A 21,987-nucleotide genomic window follows, 5' to 3' on the forward strand; every position below is an offset into this window, starting at 1 on the left:
TCTGAATTGCAGAGGTGAACAGAGCTTATCATTTGTGTGTTAGGACTGAATGGAGAGGTTCAGAGAGCCTGCAGGGCTCAACAAATCTGTGTTCCAGCACTGTGCCTGCACAGCCATCACTTTATAACTGCCAGCAGCTTCTCAAGACACTGATACAGAGAAGTACTGTGCTGATGCCTCCTTCTGCCATTCCTTGGATCTCCATTCACAAAAGGGAGGTGTTAGTTTGGTATTCTCAGGCGCCCTCAACACTCAAGTATAAATTTTATCTTCATGCTGCCAACTTGTTTAACTTTGAAAGGGTTTCTCCAGTTTGGTATTTAGTAACTTCTCTAAAACAGGTGTTCTGAAATGCTATAAAAGTAGAATACAAGCATTTAAAAAATGTATTTTCTTAATCTGGATGTAGTCTGACTAGTGATAAAAATCTTGAAGTTACTGTGTTAAAAAAAATTAAGTTGCTTTGTGCTTTGTAACCACTGTGCAACATGGTGTGAAGCAGGCAATAAAGTGATGAATGAATGGTGAAAACATTAAAGGAATAACTTTCAGATAACATAGTAAGAGATTACAGGTAGGCACACTTTGAAATCCATTACTGAAATCACACAAAGAATTAGAGCCACTGACATTTTGTGGACATTTATCTGTTAGAGATCCTGCCACAATAAAACAACTGAAGTTGTGTTAATAGGTATTAGAAAAATAAACACTGACCATCTTAAGCATTCAAAGCAGCCACTTCAAATAATGTATTCATAGGAGCTGGGTGATGCAGACTGCCCAGGATTGAAAGATGAGTTGACAGTTACATAAAGACAATGTCTGAAATCAGAGGTTTAAACTTGGCCTACCCCAAACCTTGAATTACTCTAAAAATTTGGTGACTGCAGCATCTAAAATGGAAATTCATTGCAAGCCAACACCTGGACAGAATTATTTATTCTTAGCCAGATGAAATATAAAGGATCACAAATTATTTCAGATTTTTTTTTTTTTTTTAAATGTGCTTGCTGTGGAAACATTCAAATGAAAAAACTGATGTCAAAATGTTTTTCTTGTCAAACAAACATATAATTAAAAATATGCCTGTTGTGTTTATGCTGACAATTTGATGTACTCAGAACATGTTCCTCTCTAATAAACACAGGGTTTAGGTTAAGTGTCAAGTTAAATGCCTAATGAGATAGAGTTTGACTTGATCATAAAGGATCAGAAATACATTTGTAAAGTTTTTTAAATATACAGGATGAAAGTATTTGTGTTATTCACACTGTTGGTTTCACAACATTGACTTGAGTAAGATGAGAATGATTTTACCACAGCAGAGGTGGTATTACATATGATGTGATCCCAGTATTACTCCACAGCTTCAGAGAAATTCCTGTATACCCTCAACTCTTTTTTCCTCCCACCAAAATCTATCTTCCCAAAGCTGATATCTTGCAAGTGACACACGTGTTGAAGATGCATGTTCTGAGACAGTAGCTTTTGCAAGAGATTCTCTAAGTTGGCATCACTCAATAAGCAAAGATTCTGGTGTTATTTGAAGGACAGATGAAGTTTTACATTTTCTTAGACAGTTACCCAAGTTTGCAGTAAAGCTGTACATTAAGATTTCCTATTTTACTTTGGGTCTGAGCTCTGTGTGTAGGAATTTCTAGGAGCAACAATCTCTCTCTTAAGCGGCGATTCCTGAGAGCAGCAAGAGCAGATGACTTTGTTTCCAACTGTTCAGGTCTGTTCCTCGCTGCAGATTGAAGCCATTAAAAGAACAGCTCAACCGTGTCAAACGCGCAGCTCCACGTGCAGTGCCACGTTCGTACAAAAAGGCTCAGAAGCTGTAGCTTGCAGTAATAACACAGATCATAGCAATGGACAATTTCTGCTGTGAAAACATTTATACTTCAGCTGTCAAGCAGGACATGAATTGCTTTAAACTTCCACCACAAAACCCTAATGTATTTCTCCTGATGGGGAATGGGAAAGAAGAGCTAAGCACACGGTCTGTAAGGGATACAACAACTTTGACAGCCAGGCTTAGGAGTATTGCTCACGAGCGTAAACTCTGGTGTGGGAGAAGAGCCTTGTCCTGCCCTTCAGCACTGCTCTGTCTCTTAACTGGTTTTTATCTTGCAGCAGTGCTTTCTTTAGAAACAACTCAGCTCTGAAGTGCCAAATTTAACAAAAGAAACTAGCAATCATGACTGATAGTGCTCTTTTGAGAGCCTACTGAAAGAAAGAAAATTTATTCTGAACCTTGAAGTAATGGCACTCCGTTCCTTTTCAAATACATAAGGTGTTTGTACACATGAATTAAACCCAGGTAATTTATTTTCCCCTTTTTTATTACCAGTTGCTTTTCTGGTCATTTGCTTAAGTACAATTTGACACTTCTTGGGTCACTTGGAACATGTAATCAAGCCCTAATGACAGGAAATGACACAGCCATTATTACCTTAAAACCCACTCTACACTATATCCAAAATAACTGCCTGAATCAGTCTTCCATGGTTTCCATGGTGATGTGGAACAGCTAATCCAGTGCAAGTGGGGTTTTTTGTCAGCAGGAGGAGTGAATTACACTGTTAATACCGACAGAATGAAGTTAGTCAGGAACAGTATGTCTGGCACTGGAAGAGGCAGTGCCTGTCCGATACATAGGTGTTAGATGATCTTGCATTACTGGCTTAATGACTTCATGTTACTTTATTCCAGTTAAAAACAGTCACCCTGCATCTGAATAGGGTTAAGAGATCAACAACACCAACAGAAAGCTTTGTTCTTAGGACCTCCATCTGCAATATTCAAATGCATCTAAATTTTCATCAGGTTATGATCATTAGAAGTGAAACTTTTAAAATTTAATCTATCATCCTTACAAAAATGAAATGATATTTCAATATAAGATTTGTGAAGTAACTTTGAAGGTGATTTAAAGAGGCTGTGCTGTCTCTTGGATTTAGTCTTGAGACACCTGCTTTTGCTTTTGTATTGCACAAAGGCACCAGACACATATCTGTGTTTGTGGGTTCTGCTAGGCTGCAGTGTACCCAGACGTGTCACTCACAACAGAGCACATGCATCCCAAAATTTTCACTGTTAATAAATTCTTTCTTGTATTAACTGATAAGACCCCATGTAATTTAAAATACGCATTCAAGGTAAATGAATGGGTATACAATTAGCCTCAGTGCTTCAAATTTCAGTCTGTACAAGACAACAAATATTGGTTATGTGCAGAGATGAAGTAACTATTACAGCTCAAAAAGAACCTCCAGGGAAAAGCTGAGCGCATGCTCATGCCCAATCATTTTTATCTGTGCATATCCACCATTATAACAGCCTAGCTCCTGAACTGACTTAGCAGTCTTATTTAAAATCATTTCTATGACTATTTAAATATATAGCGCTGCTGTTACTTACTGCTATCATGTTTGTTTAGAAAAATAAAACAGCTTACCATAAAAATGCTTGTGCAGGGAGGCAGCAGGATTTTATCAATGGGAAGGCAGAGAAAATTGCACCTTTCAGCCACATGTTAAGGAGGGGACCCTTAATCATCTTCCAAAATTAGAGGCCAATACTGATTAATGCATCCGCATTTGCAGAGATGTGATTAAATCAGTCCCAGATGGGAAGAATTTTACCAAATTTTATAGCATTTTACAGTCACACAAAATAAAAACACTTGAGTCATCTGGACAATTTCACAGAATCAAGCCTTGCTTTAAGAGAATTTAGTTTAGAATGTGTTAGTATGTCTCAAAATCTGAAGAATGCCTTGTCTATTGTACCAGAAACAAGCAGGTAATACAAAGAACACCGGTCATTACTAGCTTGTACTAAGGAGTGTGTAATGTTGCTCACTCCATTAAAAAACAGAATTGTCTTGAACTACACCAGTATAAGCAGGAGAGACACCTAACATTAGGCATTTACATCTAAGCTCATTAAAATCTACCTTTACAGTTAATGTTGGAAAATGGGCATATGCAAACTATGACCCATTTCATTCTAACACAGAAATGTCCCACCCTTGGCTGCTTCATGCCGGCTTTCCTGTGTTTGTGAGATGCCTCAAAATTATGGATGCTGACTACGCAAAGCCTCCTTGAAGAAAAGTTATCAAATAAATCTGATTTTTCAAACTAGGTCTCCACCAACACCTGATAAAGCTTAATCCACAAAACTGCACATCCCTTGTTCAATGGTTTTATACTCACATCAAAGTGGTTTCACCCATTAGAAATAGTTTATTTTCTACATAGTTTGCAAAATTTATTTTTAGCATGCATTGCAGTGAATGACAGAGGCACATTCCAACAGAGTACTACAGCTGTTTAAAGAATGAAAAACAACCAGTCAGTTTTCCCTCCACAACACGAGGTCTCATAACAAGATTAGTTTTACAACAAAGTGCCTATTCTTCAAAGTAATGCAGCAACACTTGAGCCCATTTAACAGTTATTGTAGGCAGCCTCCATCAAACAGGTTAGTATTATTTTCATAGGACAGCCATCCAGAAACTTTTGAAGACAATGTCAATATTTTAATAGCTTTTTCCAAAAGCTTGCAACGACGTAGTCCCGTTGTTTTGGCAGGCACACAATTGTTTAGAAATTGGTCTCTGATCTGCAGTGTTATTGGATTGGGCAAGTGTTAGCACACCCAACTTAGTCTAGTCAGCTTGAAACGGAGGGAGCAAAAGCCATAGAATGTTCTGGGGGTTTTGTTGGTTTACTTTTTAAAAATATATTTTTTAAGGGGATCGTTAACTATATTTCAAGCCATTTGCAGGCTTTCTATTAAAAACACTTCTTTAGGTGACCCATATTTCCTTTACAGAAGTCCTCACATATGCTGCAAATGTTATCAAAAGGACCAAAAAGGGGAAAAATGTTCCTTGAAACACATTAAAATGTTTTTATAAGCCTATTAAGATGGCAATCAACAAATAGGATTGAACGATATCTCCAAGAAACAGCCTAAAAGAAAAGAGCAGATGGAGCTGAATTTCAGGCTTTTTAGAGTTTATTTGCATGTTGCACTTTTTTCCATCAATTAAAATAGATTTCTTTTGATGAACTAGGTACATTAATCTAATTATTAGTGATAGAGTTCTGTTTCAAATTGTAAGGTGCATTCTGTATGCATAATCCTTTTTATCACCCTTCATATTTTCAGAGTTAAGAAAATTTTCTTAGGAGTACAACACACTTTTCTCATTGTTCAGTGATCACTATGTGCACCATTTCTGCCCAAAAGTTGTCTACAGGGAACCTTGTAAGTTTTGATGATGATAACAGAAGAAAGATCACCCAGGATTTCCCTCCCTGTAAGAGTCACAGGAAACAAGGAGCAGGGCAGAGATGTCACTAAGCCATCAAACCAAAGTTGAATAAAATGTCTTCTTTCAGAACTTAACCACAATTGTTTGTGTAATCTTCACAGTGTTCTGCTAACTTGCTTTTGTATTCCTATACTTCCAGGAAATCCAAAACCATTTGGAGTTACTGGTTCATTGTTAATAGCTGCAGTTGTCTTTAAGAATGATTCCAAGCTTTGTGGATAAATGAGAAATTACTTGCAACAGTAGATAAGTTCCATTGTCCATCTTTCAGTACCTCTTTCTTATGAACACTCAGGTTTGGTGTCTGAACCAGATTACATATTTTCTATCAAATCTGGCTGGCTTTCTATTTAATTAGAAGTTGTTTTTTTCTTTCTTTTTTTTTCTGTAGGAAAAATTAGGCTCCAAAAATAAGATTTTTGGATGGCTCAAGAAGCAACTATTGCAATACATATAAAGGAGATAATAACTTTTAAAACTGAGGCATTTTGAAAGCGCTACAGTCAACACAGTCTGTTTTTTTTTTTTTTTTTTTTTAATGCAACTTGTAATAGATTATGTGCTTATGGCTCGATTTAGAGCATCATCAATGCAGCAATTACCAAGAAAAACATTGCCAGCCCAAGGCAGGGACGTCACCTCTTGTTGTGATAATAAAGGTATTACTGCTAGTCCTTACAGAAGTTAGCAAGGTATGTTGAAATAGGAACAAGCTACACCCTAATCAACTTTCTTGGTTACTTAACATATCTAAACCAAAATTTTCCAGCCCCCAGGTGAAATGGCTGTTCACTAGCAGATACTACACAATTTAGTAATCAAGCTTCAGGGTGACAGAAATGGCCTGGCACACATTAAGAAGAGAAATGCATTGGCACTATTATTCCAAAGGTGAGTATTTGTGACTTTGTTTCAAAAGGAGAAATGTTACAAAGCTGGCAGATTTAATTACCTAATAAAACGGGTATCAGCAAAATATATAACTAACATTCTTCTAACAATCAATTTCCTTAAGCCGAAAAACTAACCTTACATCTGTGACTGACAAAGACCAATAATTTTAGCCCTGGAAGCCACTCAGCTGAAGTATCTACACATCAGAAATTCTCAAGTACTTTAAAGTCCCATTAAATGCAGTATATGATATTAGATATCCAGGACTAAATTTCTACCAACAGTTAAAGAATAAACATTCACATTTAACAAAAAAACATGTCTAGGATTGTTCTTCATAACACTTTTTTCCCAGGAATCAAAAAACATCTGTTATAATTATGGGGTCCAAATATGCCTTTTTAAGCTACAGAAATTTATATATAGTATCTATTAGCAACACAGAACTGATTCAGTATTCTGTTTAGAAAGCATCTGCTCAAAGCTCAAAATCTAGATGACAACATTTACAGTGTTAAAACAGCTTCCACAAAGAATATACTGTTCATATACATACAGTCTCAAAATACTTCATGAACTCTGAAATGGTTGTCTAAGGAGGGAACTTCATCAGCAAAATGCAGTTGATCATTTATTTCCACACCAAATTCTTCAAGTATCTGTACAAATTTCTCATGCTCCCTCCCAATCCATGACCTCATTGTGTCAAACACTTGGTACGGTGTCACATGAGCGTGAACTTCAATTCCTGTGCCTGCAAGTTCTTTCAGCATTTCAGGGTAAGTAACCCAAGTATTGCTTCCTCCCGAGTGACCACCATCCAGCCAGTAAATCGCCTTTATGTTTTTTAAGAAGGCATCTGTATTCTTGTCTTTTTTGGCTTCCTTCAGCTCATAAAGCAGCTGGTTCAAAACCACACAGCCTTTACTGAAGCCAATCAGAGTAAACGACGCTGCACCTACAGCAGACGGTAGCATGAAGTCCACAGCAGAATTATTAGAGCATTCACATTCTCTCTCCCTTTCTTTGGATGAGCAGCCATTTGTTGTTGGAACAGACTGCGGCTGTGATTTACAAGCAGCTATTTTTGCATCCTTGCTGACACCATGCACACTTTTCTGGGACAGCAGAATATTCTGAGAGAGTCTGAATGCATTAACTAGCAAAGCATGGAGATGCTTGAAAGCTCCAAAGTCAGTGCTGTGCTCTGGTGCTCCAAACATGTTACTTGTCACAAAATTGTCATAACAACTGAATTTGTGCAGGTGCATTCGAGAACATTTTACGACCCAAATAAAGCTATTAGGGAACCGGCGAGCAAGTATGGTAGCAACATTTTCAAAGCTCCAGTGCTCCCACTGAAAGTTTTCTGGGTGGCAAGACATGATGTCATGATAGTTCTGAAAAATTAAAAAAGATGCATTACTAAATTGTGAAAATTCAGCTCCAATGCATTTGTATTTATAAGAAAGGACTGTAAAAGAAAAACATGCATTAGAGGCTCTCACGTTTTAGGTTTGCAGAACAAGAAACACATTAAAGAAACTAGTATATTTCCCCTTGCTTACTTTAATATTTTTTACCACATATTTTTACTACCCTGAGATCAATACAATAAAATCAGCACATAAAAATATTCATAGTTTTTGTTGATTTCACACAAAAAGAAAATTAAAATAGTATTCAACTTAGTATGACACAGAATACATAATTTCACTATATGATCTCCATCTACAGAAATACTGATTATCTTACTACAAAACAAAAACACACTTAAAACTTTGTAGCAAATTTTCTGGATTTTATACAGAAACAAAATTACCCCTGCTCATTCAGCTGCAGGAAATTTTTATTGTCTTATCCATAGAGGGCATAGATGGAAAGAAATTAACCCCCAAGTCATGAATGAACCTCACGTCTGAAATCTTAATGGCAAAGAATACTAGTTCATTTATTTTACTAAGGAATAATGAAGCCATATGCAAGAATGGCAATCAGACAAGCCTTTGTAGGCCATCCCAATCCTTAAAATAAAAACACACAAAATTCTGCTTCTTTACCTGACAGAAGGAAAGCCTTTTCCCTTGAAGAAGGCATCCCCCCAGCTTTTGAGAAGCAGCAATGACAATTGAGATTAGCTGGCTACCAGAGCATGTTATGTTAGAGGTCAACCACATGCTTGGAGACAGCACTTCAGAGACTCTGCAATTTCTTGCCAACTCAAGAGCCTACAAGTGTCTTCTCAGGACAGGCTGCGAAAGCGTCAGTGCCTGTCGAATTCCCAAAGACGGTGTCTGGGATGTCCATAGCCCTGCACAGGCACACGGTGTTTTGTCTGGGGAGGACAACCGACCACCTTAGGGTTTCATTGTCTTGTCTCCATTGACACTCCTGCCACGCTTTCAGACACTGCCATCCCTGTCGCAGATGCCACCCTCCGGCAGTGCTATAGGGCTGGAGTGAGCCCATGGAGCTGCTGAAGGGGCTGGAGCACAAGCCCTCTGAGGAGCAGCTGAGGGAGCTGGGGCTGTTTAGCCTGGAGAAGAGCAGGCTCAGGGGGAGCTCTCATCGCTCTCCCTAGGTCCCTGAAAGGAGCAGTAGCCAAATGGGGCTTGGTCTCTTCTCCCGGGAGACAAGAGGACGTAGGTTGTGCCGAGGGCGGTTTAGGTTGGACATTAGGAAGTGCCCTTCACGGAAAGGGTGATTAGATATTGGAATGGGTTGCCCACGAGGTGGTGGAGTCACCGTTCCTGGAGGTGTTGAAGGAAAGACTGGATGGACACGGCGCTTAGCGTGGTGGTGTTGGTCATAAGCTGGACTCAATGATCTCCAACCTAAGCGATTTTGTGAAGACGACTCTCCTTCCCTCCACTGCTGGTCCAGCTCAGGTTTCCGGAGGGCCCGTTCCCGCTCCCTGTGCCCGACCGTGCGGGGCACCGAGATCGCCGATGGCCGCGGCGGGAGCCGGGCAATGCCCACCCGCCCGGCCCTTCCGGGGACGCGTCCCTGCGGCGCCGCTGCCCCGCTCCCGCCCCGCGGCCGCCCCGCCGCCCGGGCCCCATCGCTCGCCGCCCGCACCCGCGCCGTACCTGCACGTCCCCCGGGAAGTACACGACGTGGTGCTGCGGCGAAGGGGCCGGGCCGTGCGGGGCCGGCGGCGGCAGCAGCAGCAGGTCGTTGGTGCGGTGCGGCTCAGCGCCCGGCACCTCGGGCAGCCGCAGCCACGGCGGGTTCAGCCGCGCCGCGGAGAACCCCCCGCCGCCGCCCGCGGGCCCCGCGGCGCAGGCGGCCGGCGCCCCGCAGAGGCTCATGGCGCTGCCCAGGCACAGCGCGGCGGGCCCGGCGAGCCCCCGCAGCAGCGCGGCGGCGGCCGAGCGGCAGCGCCGGCTCATGGGAGCTCCGCTCCGCGCCCCGCGCGCCGCCCGCCCGCGCGCCGCGCCTGCGCACCGCCCACAGGCACCGCCCACAGCCCCCTCCAGAGGGACGCGCAGGGGGCGTGGCGCGCGTCCCCGCCCAGCGATGACGTCACGAGGCTGTTCAAAAGGCGGCGGCGGGAAGCGCGCGGGGCCGTGAGGGCGCAGGTGCGCTCGCGCCGCCCTCGGGGCGGTGCCCGGGCGGTAAATCCTGAGGGGAGCGGGCGCAGGGCAGCAAAACCCCGCGGTGTGCGGCTGTGCAAGTTACCGCAGTAGGAGGAATTTAGCGCTCCACGTGGAGCGGGTAATTTCCAAACCAGGAGGTATGTGTCTTAGCTTGGCTCCTGAAGATGATTTAGAAAAAGTAAATAAAAAGGTAGCTTCGGGTTACTGGCTTTGATTACATTAGGTCTTCTGCGCTGGAAGAAAAACTTTCCCGTGCACTGGTGAGAACACTGTATTTTACGTGGCAAACAAAGCAAGGAAATAGAGCATTTAGTTTATTTCTAAGCATTCATGGTTCCTTTTTCTAGGATTTTGATATTTCACGTATTTATTCCTTTATTCCGTTTTCCTGTTTTACTTTAAAACACCCATATAAAAACCTAGAAAGCTATCAAATATTAAGCCTGTCTCCCATTAGCTGAGCCGTTCAAGAAAGGATAGCTAATTGAATGATGATTGCTTAATCAAGAAATCAAACCATTGACTGATTTCTTCTTGTTGGAAAATTCAACAAGTTAAAGGAAATACGGTGACATTAAGGTTATTTGCTACTGTAGCAAGCTAGAAACCAGCAGAATAATTTAGGGGGGCTTATTTTTTAAAGTGCAAACTCTAGTCTGTACGTTTCAGCGTGGAATGCCCATGGAGGTTCAGTTCCAGCCCTGATGCAGTCGTGGTCTGTTTGACACACTGGGTATGTCTTTGGGCTCATACTAGAGGTTCAATAGTTCTTATATTCCAAAGCTCACCCAAATGCTCTTCCAGAGAGTGGAGCTGCACCCTGTCACTGGGGGTCCCCTTAGAAGCACAGAAGAAAGTTGTGTTGTGATATGTTCTTGCGATTTCACTGTTTGTTGTGTAAGAAATACATAGCTTTCTTCAGTTGCAGAAATCAGAACAAGGTTGATGTGTGGCCCTCTTGGTTAAGGGAGAAAGACATTTTAAAGTGTTTTTTTTTTTTTTTTCTTTTTTTTTTTTTTCCCCCCCCACTTCTCGCCTTTATAGGAATAGCAGAGATTAATTAAAATTTTTGGTGATTTAAGTTTTGTAGGTTTTTGATTAAAATAGCTTTTTAAAGGCTTAACACTACGAGGTGTTTTTTTGTATAAAAATTATCTTTGATACGGATACAGCTTTTTTTCTCAATGACTTGGGGGGGGAAATCCAATTTTTGGTCACCAGAAGATGTCGCTGTGCGGCGCGATTTGAAAAATTCTTATAGGAACAGCTAGAAACATTCAGGCGTTTACTTCGGAATTTTCCCGAGCACATCCTCTTTCTCACGGATTGAATTTTTGAGGTATTGCTGTAGAATATTTTCTAGATTCTTCTCTGTGAGCATGTCCTAAGGCTATGACCTGAGTGGAAACTTTCACAATTCTTGTGCTAATGAAGCAAAATTATTTAGGAAAAAAATCTCTAGCTCCTTCATTCAACTGTTTATTTCAGTTCATGCACACAAACTTTCTCAATCCAATTTTGAGCAGTTCAGGTCCATGCCGACCCTAAAACTTAATTAGGTGGGCTAATGGAAGTTTCTCACTTCTGTCCCCTGTTGGGTACTGTGCTGAAGAAATACTAGATATGATCTACTAAATGCACACACATAAGAAGAAACTAGTGCTCTGCTTTTCTCATATGAAGCAGGTAATTTCAAAACAGTGCCTACAGAAATAGAGAAAAATGTCTGTGCTCTGAAAACCCTTATATTCTGACCTTGATTGCTAAGGTTTGCTTGCACAGGCACAGCTGTTTTATGATTATTGATACCTGATGAAGAAGCAAGGATTTGCTGAAGAGAAGTGGTCAGGCAAGAGAAAGTTTTCTTGTTAGTAATTACTGTTGAGAAATATGAATAATTACTGTCAGTACAGTGAAAAAAACGTCTGTGCTCTTCTCCTCTTGTGGCCTCTGTTCTCTCCAGTGGCTTCTGCAGATGAGAGATTAGCTAGCCCAGAAGGGTTTACAACCTTTATTCACATTGTGGGGGTAGTTACAGCAGCCAAAGGGGACGCTGGTACTTGTGCCCAGAAATACTTATTTAACTTTTTAACAGCGTGTTCATGATGCCACTGCTACCAGGTAATTATAACTAATACATAAGGTTGTAGACAGGCTTTCATCTTCATCCAAAATGCTACATAAGCCTTATGGGAGAGCGTGGAAATTAGTCCATATCTTAGAATTCCAACACACACCATGACCAAAGTTTGAAATTGTCTTTCTTTTGTTTATAGGAAATAATGGTGTACATGACCTAATTTTCCCACTTAAAATAGAAAGCATCAATTTATTCCTACTCTGAAGAAGTTCCAAGAAATCTTCTGTGACATACTATAAATTTTAATTGAGACTGATTGCCCTGAGGTGGCTTCCAATCTTTGTTGTGTGGCTATTGCAATATGTAAGTAGATTCAATAACTGAGTGTATTAATCCTTACACATATCGTCCAATGGAGGCACAAAATACTGTATTTTTGAGAGGCATTTGTTAGCCTTTGTGTTTGTCCTTTTCTCTGTGATGCCTCATGTTTCCATTCATCTATTTACTTATTCTTCGCTTGCTGTGCTCTCTATTACTGTAAAAGGAAAGACTTTTTCTTTTTTGCATGCCGCTTCTCCTACCACATCTGTTCCTCTTTCCTCACAGTTTTCCTATACCAGATCTCTCATGAGCTGACCTCTGAGTTGCCAGTAAAACAGCCTGTCCTGTGTGTGCAGTTCACTGCTCCTTTCTCCCTCCTTCTGTAGGCTGGACAGGAAAGTGAGGTGTACAGTATTTTTTCAGACTTTGCAGATGTTTATCCGTATATCTCAGGGAGTTTGGCAGAAAGAATGTGGATCATGGCTGATTAGCAGTGATGAGATACATACATATAAAAACAAATTCTGGAGAGAACTAATGGCTTATTCACCTCTTCAGTGTCTGAGTTTCCATATAGAGCTTTGGGGCTGCCTGCAGGGTGGTTAATTAGTTTAACCTATCAGAAGCAGCCAAGTATGCAGTTTCTGAGTAGAAAGGGTACCCCAGCAAAAGTCATCTTTACTACACTCAAAGCACTTTTTCTGAAATTGGCTCTGTTTCATTGCCTTTGTAGCATGTATGCTAATCCTAAATTTCCATTTAGGGCATATATATACAGCATAGAATAGAATTCAGGTTGTATGAGTTTTCTTAGAGCAAGAAAACAATCCATAGTTTGTTTTAATTGTAGCACTTAAAGCATTTTAATAGGTGCTTTGCCAAAAATCTGGGTAAAGAGCAACTATCTGCTGATGTGATATATTTAGCCAAGTATTTAATGTATTTGAATTTCTATCTCTTCGTATGTAGCAGCTGCAATATTTCAGGAGAGCATGCTCTAGAAAAACATGCTTCCTGCCCAACTAATGTGCAGTGTACATAGACACATATTTGCAGGTCTGTGTTATATTTTAGTTTCCTTTTAAACATTTTTCAATGCATATGTGTTGAAATTGCTAGTTTGCATTTTGGCAGAGGAACGGAATAGCTGTGAAAACACCTGTTAAATACTGATGGGAAAGACCTTAGCAGTTGATATGCACCTGTGTCTTTCACTATGGAGAGAAAGTGCCAGGACTGGTTTGTCATTCTTTCAGGTATGGTAACACTTCCAGGACTGAGCTGCCTGCATCTGTGGTGAAGTGTGCACAGAGAAATTCCCAGTGGCTGCACAGTAATGAACGCCTAGGTCTTGGCTTGTAGTTTTATTAATGGAAACAGTTCAAATGAAATTACAGCTATTATGCTGCATTGTAAGTACTAAACAATTTACTTCTGCTGAAATTCCTACTGACAGCTCTGCCTGCCAGCATCCATCTTTTGTGTGGGTATAAGATATTCAGGAGATCATAGCAGAGAATAAATCACTCTCTGGGCAATTTACTGAGTTGTATGCAAGTGAGAATAAAAGCTTTTCAGCTTGAAAAGTAAATCCATGTTTCTTTTATGCTGGCTGTGTGGAGAAGCTGCTAAAACACAGGATATAGGATCTTGTTTTTGTTTTTTTTAATGCTAAAAAAAATCAGTGTATAAAGTATTTGGAACTACTGTACTGTTTAAAAGATCTTTTCCTCTTTTCTGCTTCCCTGTGGAAATTTGTTTTGTTTAATTTTGATTCTGTATACCTTTCTAATATCTATCAGTCATTTTCAATGTCTCTGTTGGCCGCTGTAAGTGAAGAGTAGGACTTGCAGAGCAAATAACCTGGAAGGACTGGGAAAAGTGCTGAATTAGTAGATTAGGATGATTCAAATGAATGCCTCTACTGAAGGAAGCTGGGGTGAAATCAGCTTTTATACAGTGTGTTTGAATATAATAGGTTGGAAATTCAGTGTGGTGGCTCTGCACGCTGGAGCCTGCATGTGCTGTCTGTCCTGCTCCAGTGCCCAGAAGACACAATGGGTAGAAAGGGCTTTAGGAATTACTTTACTAGAAAAATTAAGAGCAAAGAGCAGGAGTGCCCCCCCAAAGCATCAGTAGTTCTGCTGCTCATGGAACCCATACTTCAACGACAAGTTTCTCTGCTTTGCAGTTTGTTTAAGGGTACAAGAAACTTAAGGAAGCTCTGTGTTGCCTGCTGTAAGTCAATATAAATTAGGAAATCTCCCTGGGATTTAAAAGAATGCACAGTGACCCAAGAAGTGTAGTAAAAGGGGATTTTTTTGCTTGAAGAATTGGACAAAATTCAGCCCCCTAATAATTTCTGCAGTTTGAGGTTTGGCAGTGAAATTTTGAAGTTTTGACTTGTGTGTACTTGTATCCCAATTTCTCTTCTCTCTTCTTTACTTTAGAATATTCTGGCTTTGTGGATGGGTATATTGCAACGTATTCAGCACAAGACTAACTTCTGCCATTCCTTTTTTAACTTGGATTGCCACATGCACAAAAATAAGGTCAGAATTTGGCCAAAGACAGTATCTTTGCACCATGGATTTCTGGAATTTATACCACATTCAGTCTAGCTCTTCCTTCCAAAAGTGGTTTGAGATGCTGCTTGCATGATATGTTACACAAATAGTAGGCAAGTAGGTCCTCAACTTGAAATTACTTGTTTGTCAGAGAGAAGTATTTTCTTAGGAAGAGCGCTGCATAAGCTCAGGACTCTAAGCTAGCTCATTTGTTTATGGGATGCTGATCTAAAAAAATATTATTCAAGTAGAATATGTTTATATGAAATAAGGGACAAACTTAGCCATATGATATCCAGTGGATACAGATGCTTCAGCTTCCGGTTGTATTCTTCCACATATAATGACAATGGCAAGCATGTAACAGGCAATGTTTTTTACTTTACAGTATCAGGCAATTCTTCATTGCTTTTAATGTAAATAATCCTGTCACAGTCAGTGCTTCATGTGGATGAGGAATGTCCCTTTTATTTGCAGATAGACTTGGAAGATTTTAACACATGTAATACATATAAGGCTGTAAGTATCTCTAATTTAAAATATTATTAATCAGCACCTGCTTCTGTTCAGCGTTATCAAAAGACTTGTTTTTAAATGCAGGCAGAAAATTATGTATATGCTTGTGCAATATGGAGAATTGAAGTTTTTGCTACTTACTGCATACTAGAAACCTCAAATTTTTATCTTCTTCTAGAGCTCAAAAGTAGTCAAGTAGAAGTTGTAAGAACATCTCCAGACTATGCCTATAACAATTTGTTTTAATTAATGAAGCTTTTGATAGGTTAAGAAGGTATCTAATTTCTTTTTTATGTTCCTAAAGAGTTTAACCCTTGCCCCAGAAGGAACTTCGGTGATTAGAAGATGAGGCTTATTTCCCACTTTTCTGTTGTACAGGAAGCTATATTTAAATATAGGGAAATACTTCTTTCTAGTAAGGATGATGAAACACTGGGCCAGGTCTCCATACTTGGAGATATTTAGATGTCCTGAGCCATCTGCCCAAGCTGAACCTGCTATCAGAGGGTGACTTGGTCTAGATGTCTCAGGATGCCCCTTCCAACTTTAGCCATTCTGTGATTCTCTAATTCATCTCAAGGAAGCACATGTGAAACCTAAGACTGAAAAGCAATATTGCAGGCCATGTTGACCTGAAGCTAAATCTACCTGTGATACAAAACTTCTCTAATCTGCTTACTTGTTGTTCTAAGGCCTTATGATGTACATGCAGAATGATGTTTTGTTCTGTTAGGAGGCCCCTATCCAGACTTCACTCAGATGCATTTGGAATAAAAGTCCATCTTCAGAATACCCAGTGATATTCAGTGTTTCTAGCTGGTGTAGGTTTGCCTTTTTGTGTTTTTCTGAGGAAAAAGTACCAGCTAAAACCAGAAATCAAACAAACCTTAAAAAAATCCCATTGCACCAAACCAAAAAACTCTCCTTAACTGATTATAAAGATTTATTTGGTGCCTCCTTGGGAAACCTGTTTTAGTTAAATCTATCAGTGGAAGCAATGTGACTGATAGCAATATGAATTCACAAATTTTGGCAGGATGTTTTGGCAGAAGTGGCTGCCAAAAACCCCCACACAGTGAGATGGTAACAGGGTGGATGTTTTCTTCCTACTTGGATCATGGTTTTCCAAAACCTCTAGTTTGGTTGTGTTCAGCCTTGCATGGCCTTAAAAATTCAGAACAATAATCACCAGAATATTTCTGTGTGCATATCTCACAAAAAAGACTAAGCTGTCGGACTGGTTTTATACAGTGTTAGAAATCACTATGGAGTGCTTCAATAGGAACAGGAGAGAGAACAATTTCATGTAGTCCTACTATAGGCAATTGCAGCAGACAGCTGAAATCCACAGATCCTCAGTGGAAGGATGCACCTTCAGATATTAATTTAGAGCCAGAGATCATTCTGGGAGACTGTCTAGTAAATGGATGCCTCAGTTTAATGTGAAATGCTTCTTTGAGCTGCAGACAGTTTTCATTGTGTCCCTTACTGAATTTACAAAGCCTCAGATCTGCGATGCATTTTTTTAAGATATAAATTTTAAACCTGAGTTAATAAATGAAGCAATAAATGTATCTAGATTTCTGGACCATTTAATACCAATTTATTTAACCTGAAAAATCCTTGAGGAGAATAAGCAAGAGGAGTGCTGAACTATTTTTCTTCCTTCTAATAAAACAAGGATTTGCATATACTTTAAAAATATATGCTTTCAGAAATTTAGTTTTTATTGAGAATGGCAGTGTTTGGATCCATTTTAAGAAATGTTATGCATAAATAACTTTCTGAGAGGAGAATACATGATTTTACTCTGTAATTACTGCTTTTAATTTTCTTAATGCACTTTTCACTGTTGCTTTGTCTGAATACATTTTATTTTTGCTTCTCTAGACAGGATTCTGCCACAAGCATTTTTAAATCAGACATTAATAGCATAGTTCACAGTTGTTACTGCTAGTGCTCAAACACAAATACTGCATTTGTGTTTGGAGGAAAAAGCAAACATCAGATCTTAATTATGTACATTTGTGCTTCTGTGCTTCAGCAAGCTGGCATAAGGAGTTTACATCACTATCAGTTAACTGTAGTCTGTAGCTATCAGGATCACCAGCTGGATGGTTTGCAGTGGTGAAAGGGGTTTGTCCTATTTCTTTGCCTGCTTTTAAATGGCAGGATTGCCAGGGAAACTTGAAAACTTGTGTTTACTTTATCCATAAAAAAATTAGTAGGACTTTAGTACTGAATGCCTAACTAAAATAGTTTGATTTATTTGCAGATTATTTTAAAACAATTTTTGGGTTTCTCTGCGGGATTTATTAGGAGCGAGTAGGCCAAGCATTAGAGCAGAGACCAGAATTGTGTCAATCTGCAATATAACCTCTTGTGTTTTTCATGAACAGACAAATTATGAGTGGATTGTCAACCCTTTGGAATGTGGATTAAGTTTGTCTGTCATAATAGGATTCTCCTTCTGGCATTTCTAGGTACATTTGTAGTGATAAATCTTAAAACTTGAAAAATGTGCATAGGCCATTCAGGCTTTGTATTACTGGTCAGTTATTAAAAAAACCATTGTGATTCATCAGTCTCTGATGGATCAGTAGAAGCACATAATAATTATTCCTTTTTTCATCTTGTAAGGCGTGGGAGGTGCTGAATGTCAGCATAAGTAAACTCTTATGAAAAGACATTTATTCTTTGCAAAGTAATAGAAACACAAAATCTTTATATGCTGAAAAAAAATAGGAAAAGTTGCACAAAAGGTTCTGTTGTAGATCTTGGCAAGATGTCATTGGTAGAAAAAGAACAGAATTGGGCCTAGTAGGAGTTAAGTGCAAGGGAGTGCTTAGAGAACCTCCAACAAGGATCTCTGATCACAGCACTGCTCAGAACCCAAGAAATATCAGCTAAATCTAGGAAGGATTGCATGCCATGCAGGACCAAAAGCTTTTATCAATAGAGTTGTGGCAGGTAAATCAGAAATTCTGTCACTCGAGGTTCCAAGTATATGCAAACTGTACCACTGAACAACTTAAAAGTTCGGTGTATGCTTTTGGGTCTATATAACTCCACTCTCTCTCATTTTAAAGTCTGGTCTTCTAATGTACTAGTATTTTGTTTTGGATTGATATTTTAAGCACCTTAAATTATTTTTAATATATTTAACTAAGAATATGAATTTGATGTAGTTGGCAGTGAACAGCAGAACAATTAGAATTGGTTGACTTATCCCACTTTTCATATAAATGGGAGTTAGGGTTTATTCTTTTAGTTAGAAGCTTGATAATAATCTAGAGACTCTCATTAAAGTGTTTGCTAAAAGGAATGTTACAAGCAAGATGTTTTCATTTTTTGTGCAGCTAGGAAAATTTTATTAAACATGTTGTTGTCCCAAAGCCATAGGAATAGTTTTTTCTTTTTTTTCTGCAGTGTGAAGTTGAGTCCAGCAGACTGAACTTTAACTTCTTATTCTTGAGCAACCGGCATTGGTGACTTGGAGAGAGAAGTGTTCATTAATTGCATTTCAAAGTTTTGGAGCTAGAATCCTGAGCATGGATTTGGTTTTGATCGTTCTGGAACATAATGATACATCAATTTTATTGTTCTTGCCTGAAGAAAAGTTACGCCAATCATTACTTGCTGTTGAAAGGAATTTGTGTAGATGTCTCTTAGGCTCCATTTTTGAGTAGTGGAAAGTTTAGTCTTTCTGAAATCAGCCCATTTTTCTTGCTCTTTTATGCGGAACACTCAACAGGAAGGCCAAGAGGCCCATCTTTGGAACAAGAATTATTATTTAGGTGTTACTTTGTAACATGGACAACGAATCTGATGTGGGTGGATAAAAGGGGACTAATGACAGACATCTTGTCTGTTTTTCAGTAGAGATGTTTGTATATGCAAAAGGCCTCCATTTTTAGTACGCCACAATAAAAGAACAGAAAAGATAGTAAAGTAAAAGGAATTAAGCCTGTACATATTGGATATTTGTGGTTAAGAAGTCACCTGGAGAGAAGGAACTTTGAGGAAGTAATATAAACTGAATGTAAATACTAATGGGGCAAGTGGATGCAGTATCAGCCCAGAAACTTAGTCGGATGCGTTGTCAACAGGATAGATTTGGAAAAACTAGAAACTGCTCTTCATTTTTTTTAATATAAATGTATAAGAAAATGTAGAACTGGTGAGGATTTTTCTTCTGATAAATCTGTTTTTCTAATGGTTGCAGGTGTTGGAGCCAGCTCATACGTATGAAGTGCAATATGGCTATGGACACCCAGGAACTGGCTTCACAAAGAGGAGGTAGCAAGTGCTGTCCGAGGCAGCAGGACAGGTGGTGCGAAGGATCATGCAAGCTCACTTTTTGCCCACATTGTGAAAATCCAACAAATGTGTGGTATGGAAAGTTTTACGACTAATGCACTGACTTTGCATGAAAACTGAATATTTTTCATACTGTGTTCTTGAAAATACCTCCCGAGTGTTTGTTCTCAGTCAGTAGAGGTGTACTTTAAAGAATTGGCCCCTGACCATGGAAAGAAGATTGCTTGGATGGCACTAGCTGGAATCACTCTGAAGGACTGTAAGCTTTGTGTGCCTTAATGAAAGGCACTAGGTAATTTTGCAAAAGGGAAAGAAATTTCCATCTCACTTTATAAGAAGCATATCTGTATAATCGTATATCTTAAACATATGGATTTTAAATCTTGGCATTGAAAGCTTTCTTGTATTGAACTGTGAAGTGTATGAACATAAATAGTCCTAAATTTCTGTGCTCATAGAAACACAAATGAACTGTGTGAATCTAGAATAATTTTGTGTTAATTACTGTGTTTTATTCCAATGGTTTAATTAGAGAATGGTATCACATATTGCCAAAGAATATCACAATTTACCTGCCCCATCTCACGATCTTTTGACTTTAGTAACAAATGAAGCATAGTCTGCTTTGGAACAGCTTTGAAGATGTGAGATGAAAATCTTATTTAAAGATGGATAAACTTAATATATCCTTTTGGAAATTCACACAATGAAGTTAACTGACCTTCTCAAGATAGATTAGCAAAGTGTGTCAGTAGTCAAGAGCATTTAAATTCCTGACTGTGTCCCTCTTTTTTAATCATTCTTTCCAGATCAGTCGACAGAATGGTGCTCTAACCAGTGACTGAGGCAGTCAACAGAATTAAACTGCTGGGTGTATGTTTTTCCTACAATGAGCTTTCTCCTTGTAAGTAACCTACCCTTTAGAGTTTTCTTTTTTGCATTTTTTTTTCTGAGAGGAAGAGGAATGAGGTAGATAAAAAGGGTGTCAAGTTAAATCTGAAAGAAAATTTTTGCATTTCTTATTGATACTTGTACTTCAGAAGAAAATGGACATCACTGCAAGTTAACAAAGTAGAAAGGTATGTCTATTAAAAGGATTTTTTTTTTTGTTCTTATCAGGAATAAAATACCTTGACTGACCATAATTGGTTTTGTCTTGGAATTGAGGTCAGTGGCCAAGAAGAGCTCTTATAAGAGATTCTTAAGAAATTTAATGTTCCAGGTGTATAAAGCAGGATGTCATATCTTGCACCTTCTTCAAATAAGCTCCATTGATGATTTATTTTGTGGAATGTAAAATTGTCAGTCTGCCTTAAATCCATGCTTTTCTGAGATGTCTTTGAACCTTTGTTATAGTCTATATAGCAGTGGTGAATTCTCTTCTGCACAGCAAATTCAAGTTGCTGTCTAAAAATTAAGCTTTGAATATCTGTGAAAGTATGCCCTGTATGACCTGCAGTTCCTTCAAAAGATCTTATTTGCCTAGAGTTACATGCAAGAATATACTTTTGCTTTAAAACTCTATGCTGTGTCGCTGTCACTTAGCTATTGCAGGAGATGTTCTTGAATGCACTGCTGAAAAAGAAAAAATTGTTATGAATAATCCTGTGTTCAGTAGTCCTCTAAACCAGAGAGGGATTACAGTTAGGTGAACTGGATGTTGTGTTAGTAAGGATACAATGACCCAAATTACATTTTCTACTGAAGTACTGTTAAAGATTACTCTATTTTCATCTGCACAGCAAACTTCAGACTCATTGAATTTGTAGGTACTGATTCCAGTAGTACAAAAATACAATTTGCAGCATGGCTGGGAATTCTGCTGACTTTTCCTTGGAGTACTTGTTATGTTTTTTAGTACTCCTGCTATCGATTACTTTGGTTTCTTTTGGTTGTGAATGTTTAACCTAATTTATGTACTTGTTATGTTTATTTTGATGTTAAACGCATTTCTTTGCAGACACTTTCTTAGCAAGCATTCAGCAGACAAACACCAAGTGGAGCTTGTCCTTTTAAGAACCACGTAGCAAACTTCGCAACATACCTTGGTATCTGGTAGAGTAAGTGCACTCCACAGCACAGGCTGTGGATTTCATTGATTCCACTCATGCTGATCTCTGTGATGCTGTACCTCATGTGGGGCATTCCAATTCCTTATCATTTCACAACAGTTGATCTTACCTGCTTCAGTATTGTTTCTGTGCCACAGGTATTAACTCCATTTTTTTATTTGTCTGGTTGTTTGAAATAAGAAGCACATAAAGGCTAAAGTAAGAGACATGTTTCCTAACCTAATTTTGGCTTGCAGTTTGCTTTTGTTTTGTCAGATCTGAC

At 39.1% G+C, this 21,987-nt stretch overlaps 1 protein-coding gene and 2 long non-coding RNA genes across 3 annotated transcripts; 2 read left to right on the forward strand and 1 right to left on the reverse strand.

Annotated features, from left to right (window-relative positions):
- Nucleotides 1–4,236: 4,236 nt before the first annotated feature.
- Nucleotides 4,237–9,639, reverse strand: C7H2orf69 (chromosome 7 C2orf69 homolog). The gene is made up of 2 exons (XM_040070209.2): nucleotides 9,337–9,639; nucleotides 4,237–7,647 (listed from the first exon to the last, which is right to left on the reverse strand). The coding sequence occupies exons 1-2, from the start codon at nucleotides 9,637–9,639 to the stop codon at nucleotides 6,808–6,810; spliced, it is 1,143 nt and encodes a 380-aa protein (XP_039926143.1). The 3' UTR covers nucleotides 4,237–6,807.
- A 192-nt stretch (nucleotides 9,640–9,831) lies between these two features.
- LOC120755257 (uncharacterized) lies at nucleotides 9,832–21,927 on the forward strand. Its single transcript, XR_005701697.2, has 5 exons — nucleotides 9,832–9,983; nucleotides 12,123–12,289; nucleotides 19,559–19,726; nucleotides 20,463–20,557; nucleotides 21,614–21,927. It is a non-coding gene; the product is annotated as an uncharacterized LOC120755257 (long non-coding RNA).
- Nucleotides 13,529–15,333, forward strand: LOC120755258 (uncharacterized). The gene is made up of 3 exons (XR_005701698.1): nucleotides 13,529–13,662; nucleotides 14,701–14,802; nucleotides 15,295–15,333. It is a non-coding gene; the product is annotated as an uncharacterized LOC120755258 (long non-coding RNA).
- Nucleotides 21,928–21,987: the final 60 nt, after the last annotated feature.

Source organism: Hirundo rustica, chromosome 7, assembly GCF_015227805.2.
Source record: "Hirundo rustica isolate bHirRus1 chromosome 7, bHirRus1.pri.v3, whole genome shotgun sequence".
Lineage (NCBI taxonomy): Eukaryota > Metazoa > Chordata > Aves > Passeriformes > Hirundinidae > Hirundo > Hirundo rustica.

Coding starts and splice junctions, on each gene's coding strand:
- C7H2orf69 (XM_040070209.2), bottom strand. CDS start 9,639: ATGAGCCGGCGCTGCCGCTCGGCCGCCGCCGCGCTGCTGCGGGGGCTC. Junction 7,648..9,336: donor ACTTCCCGGGGGACGTGCAG/GTACGGCGCGGG, acceptor TTAATTTTTCAG/AACTATCATGACATCATGTC.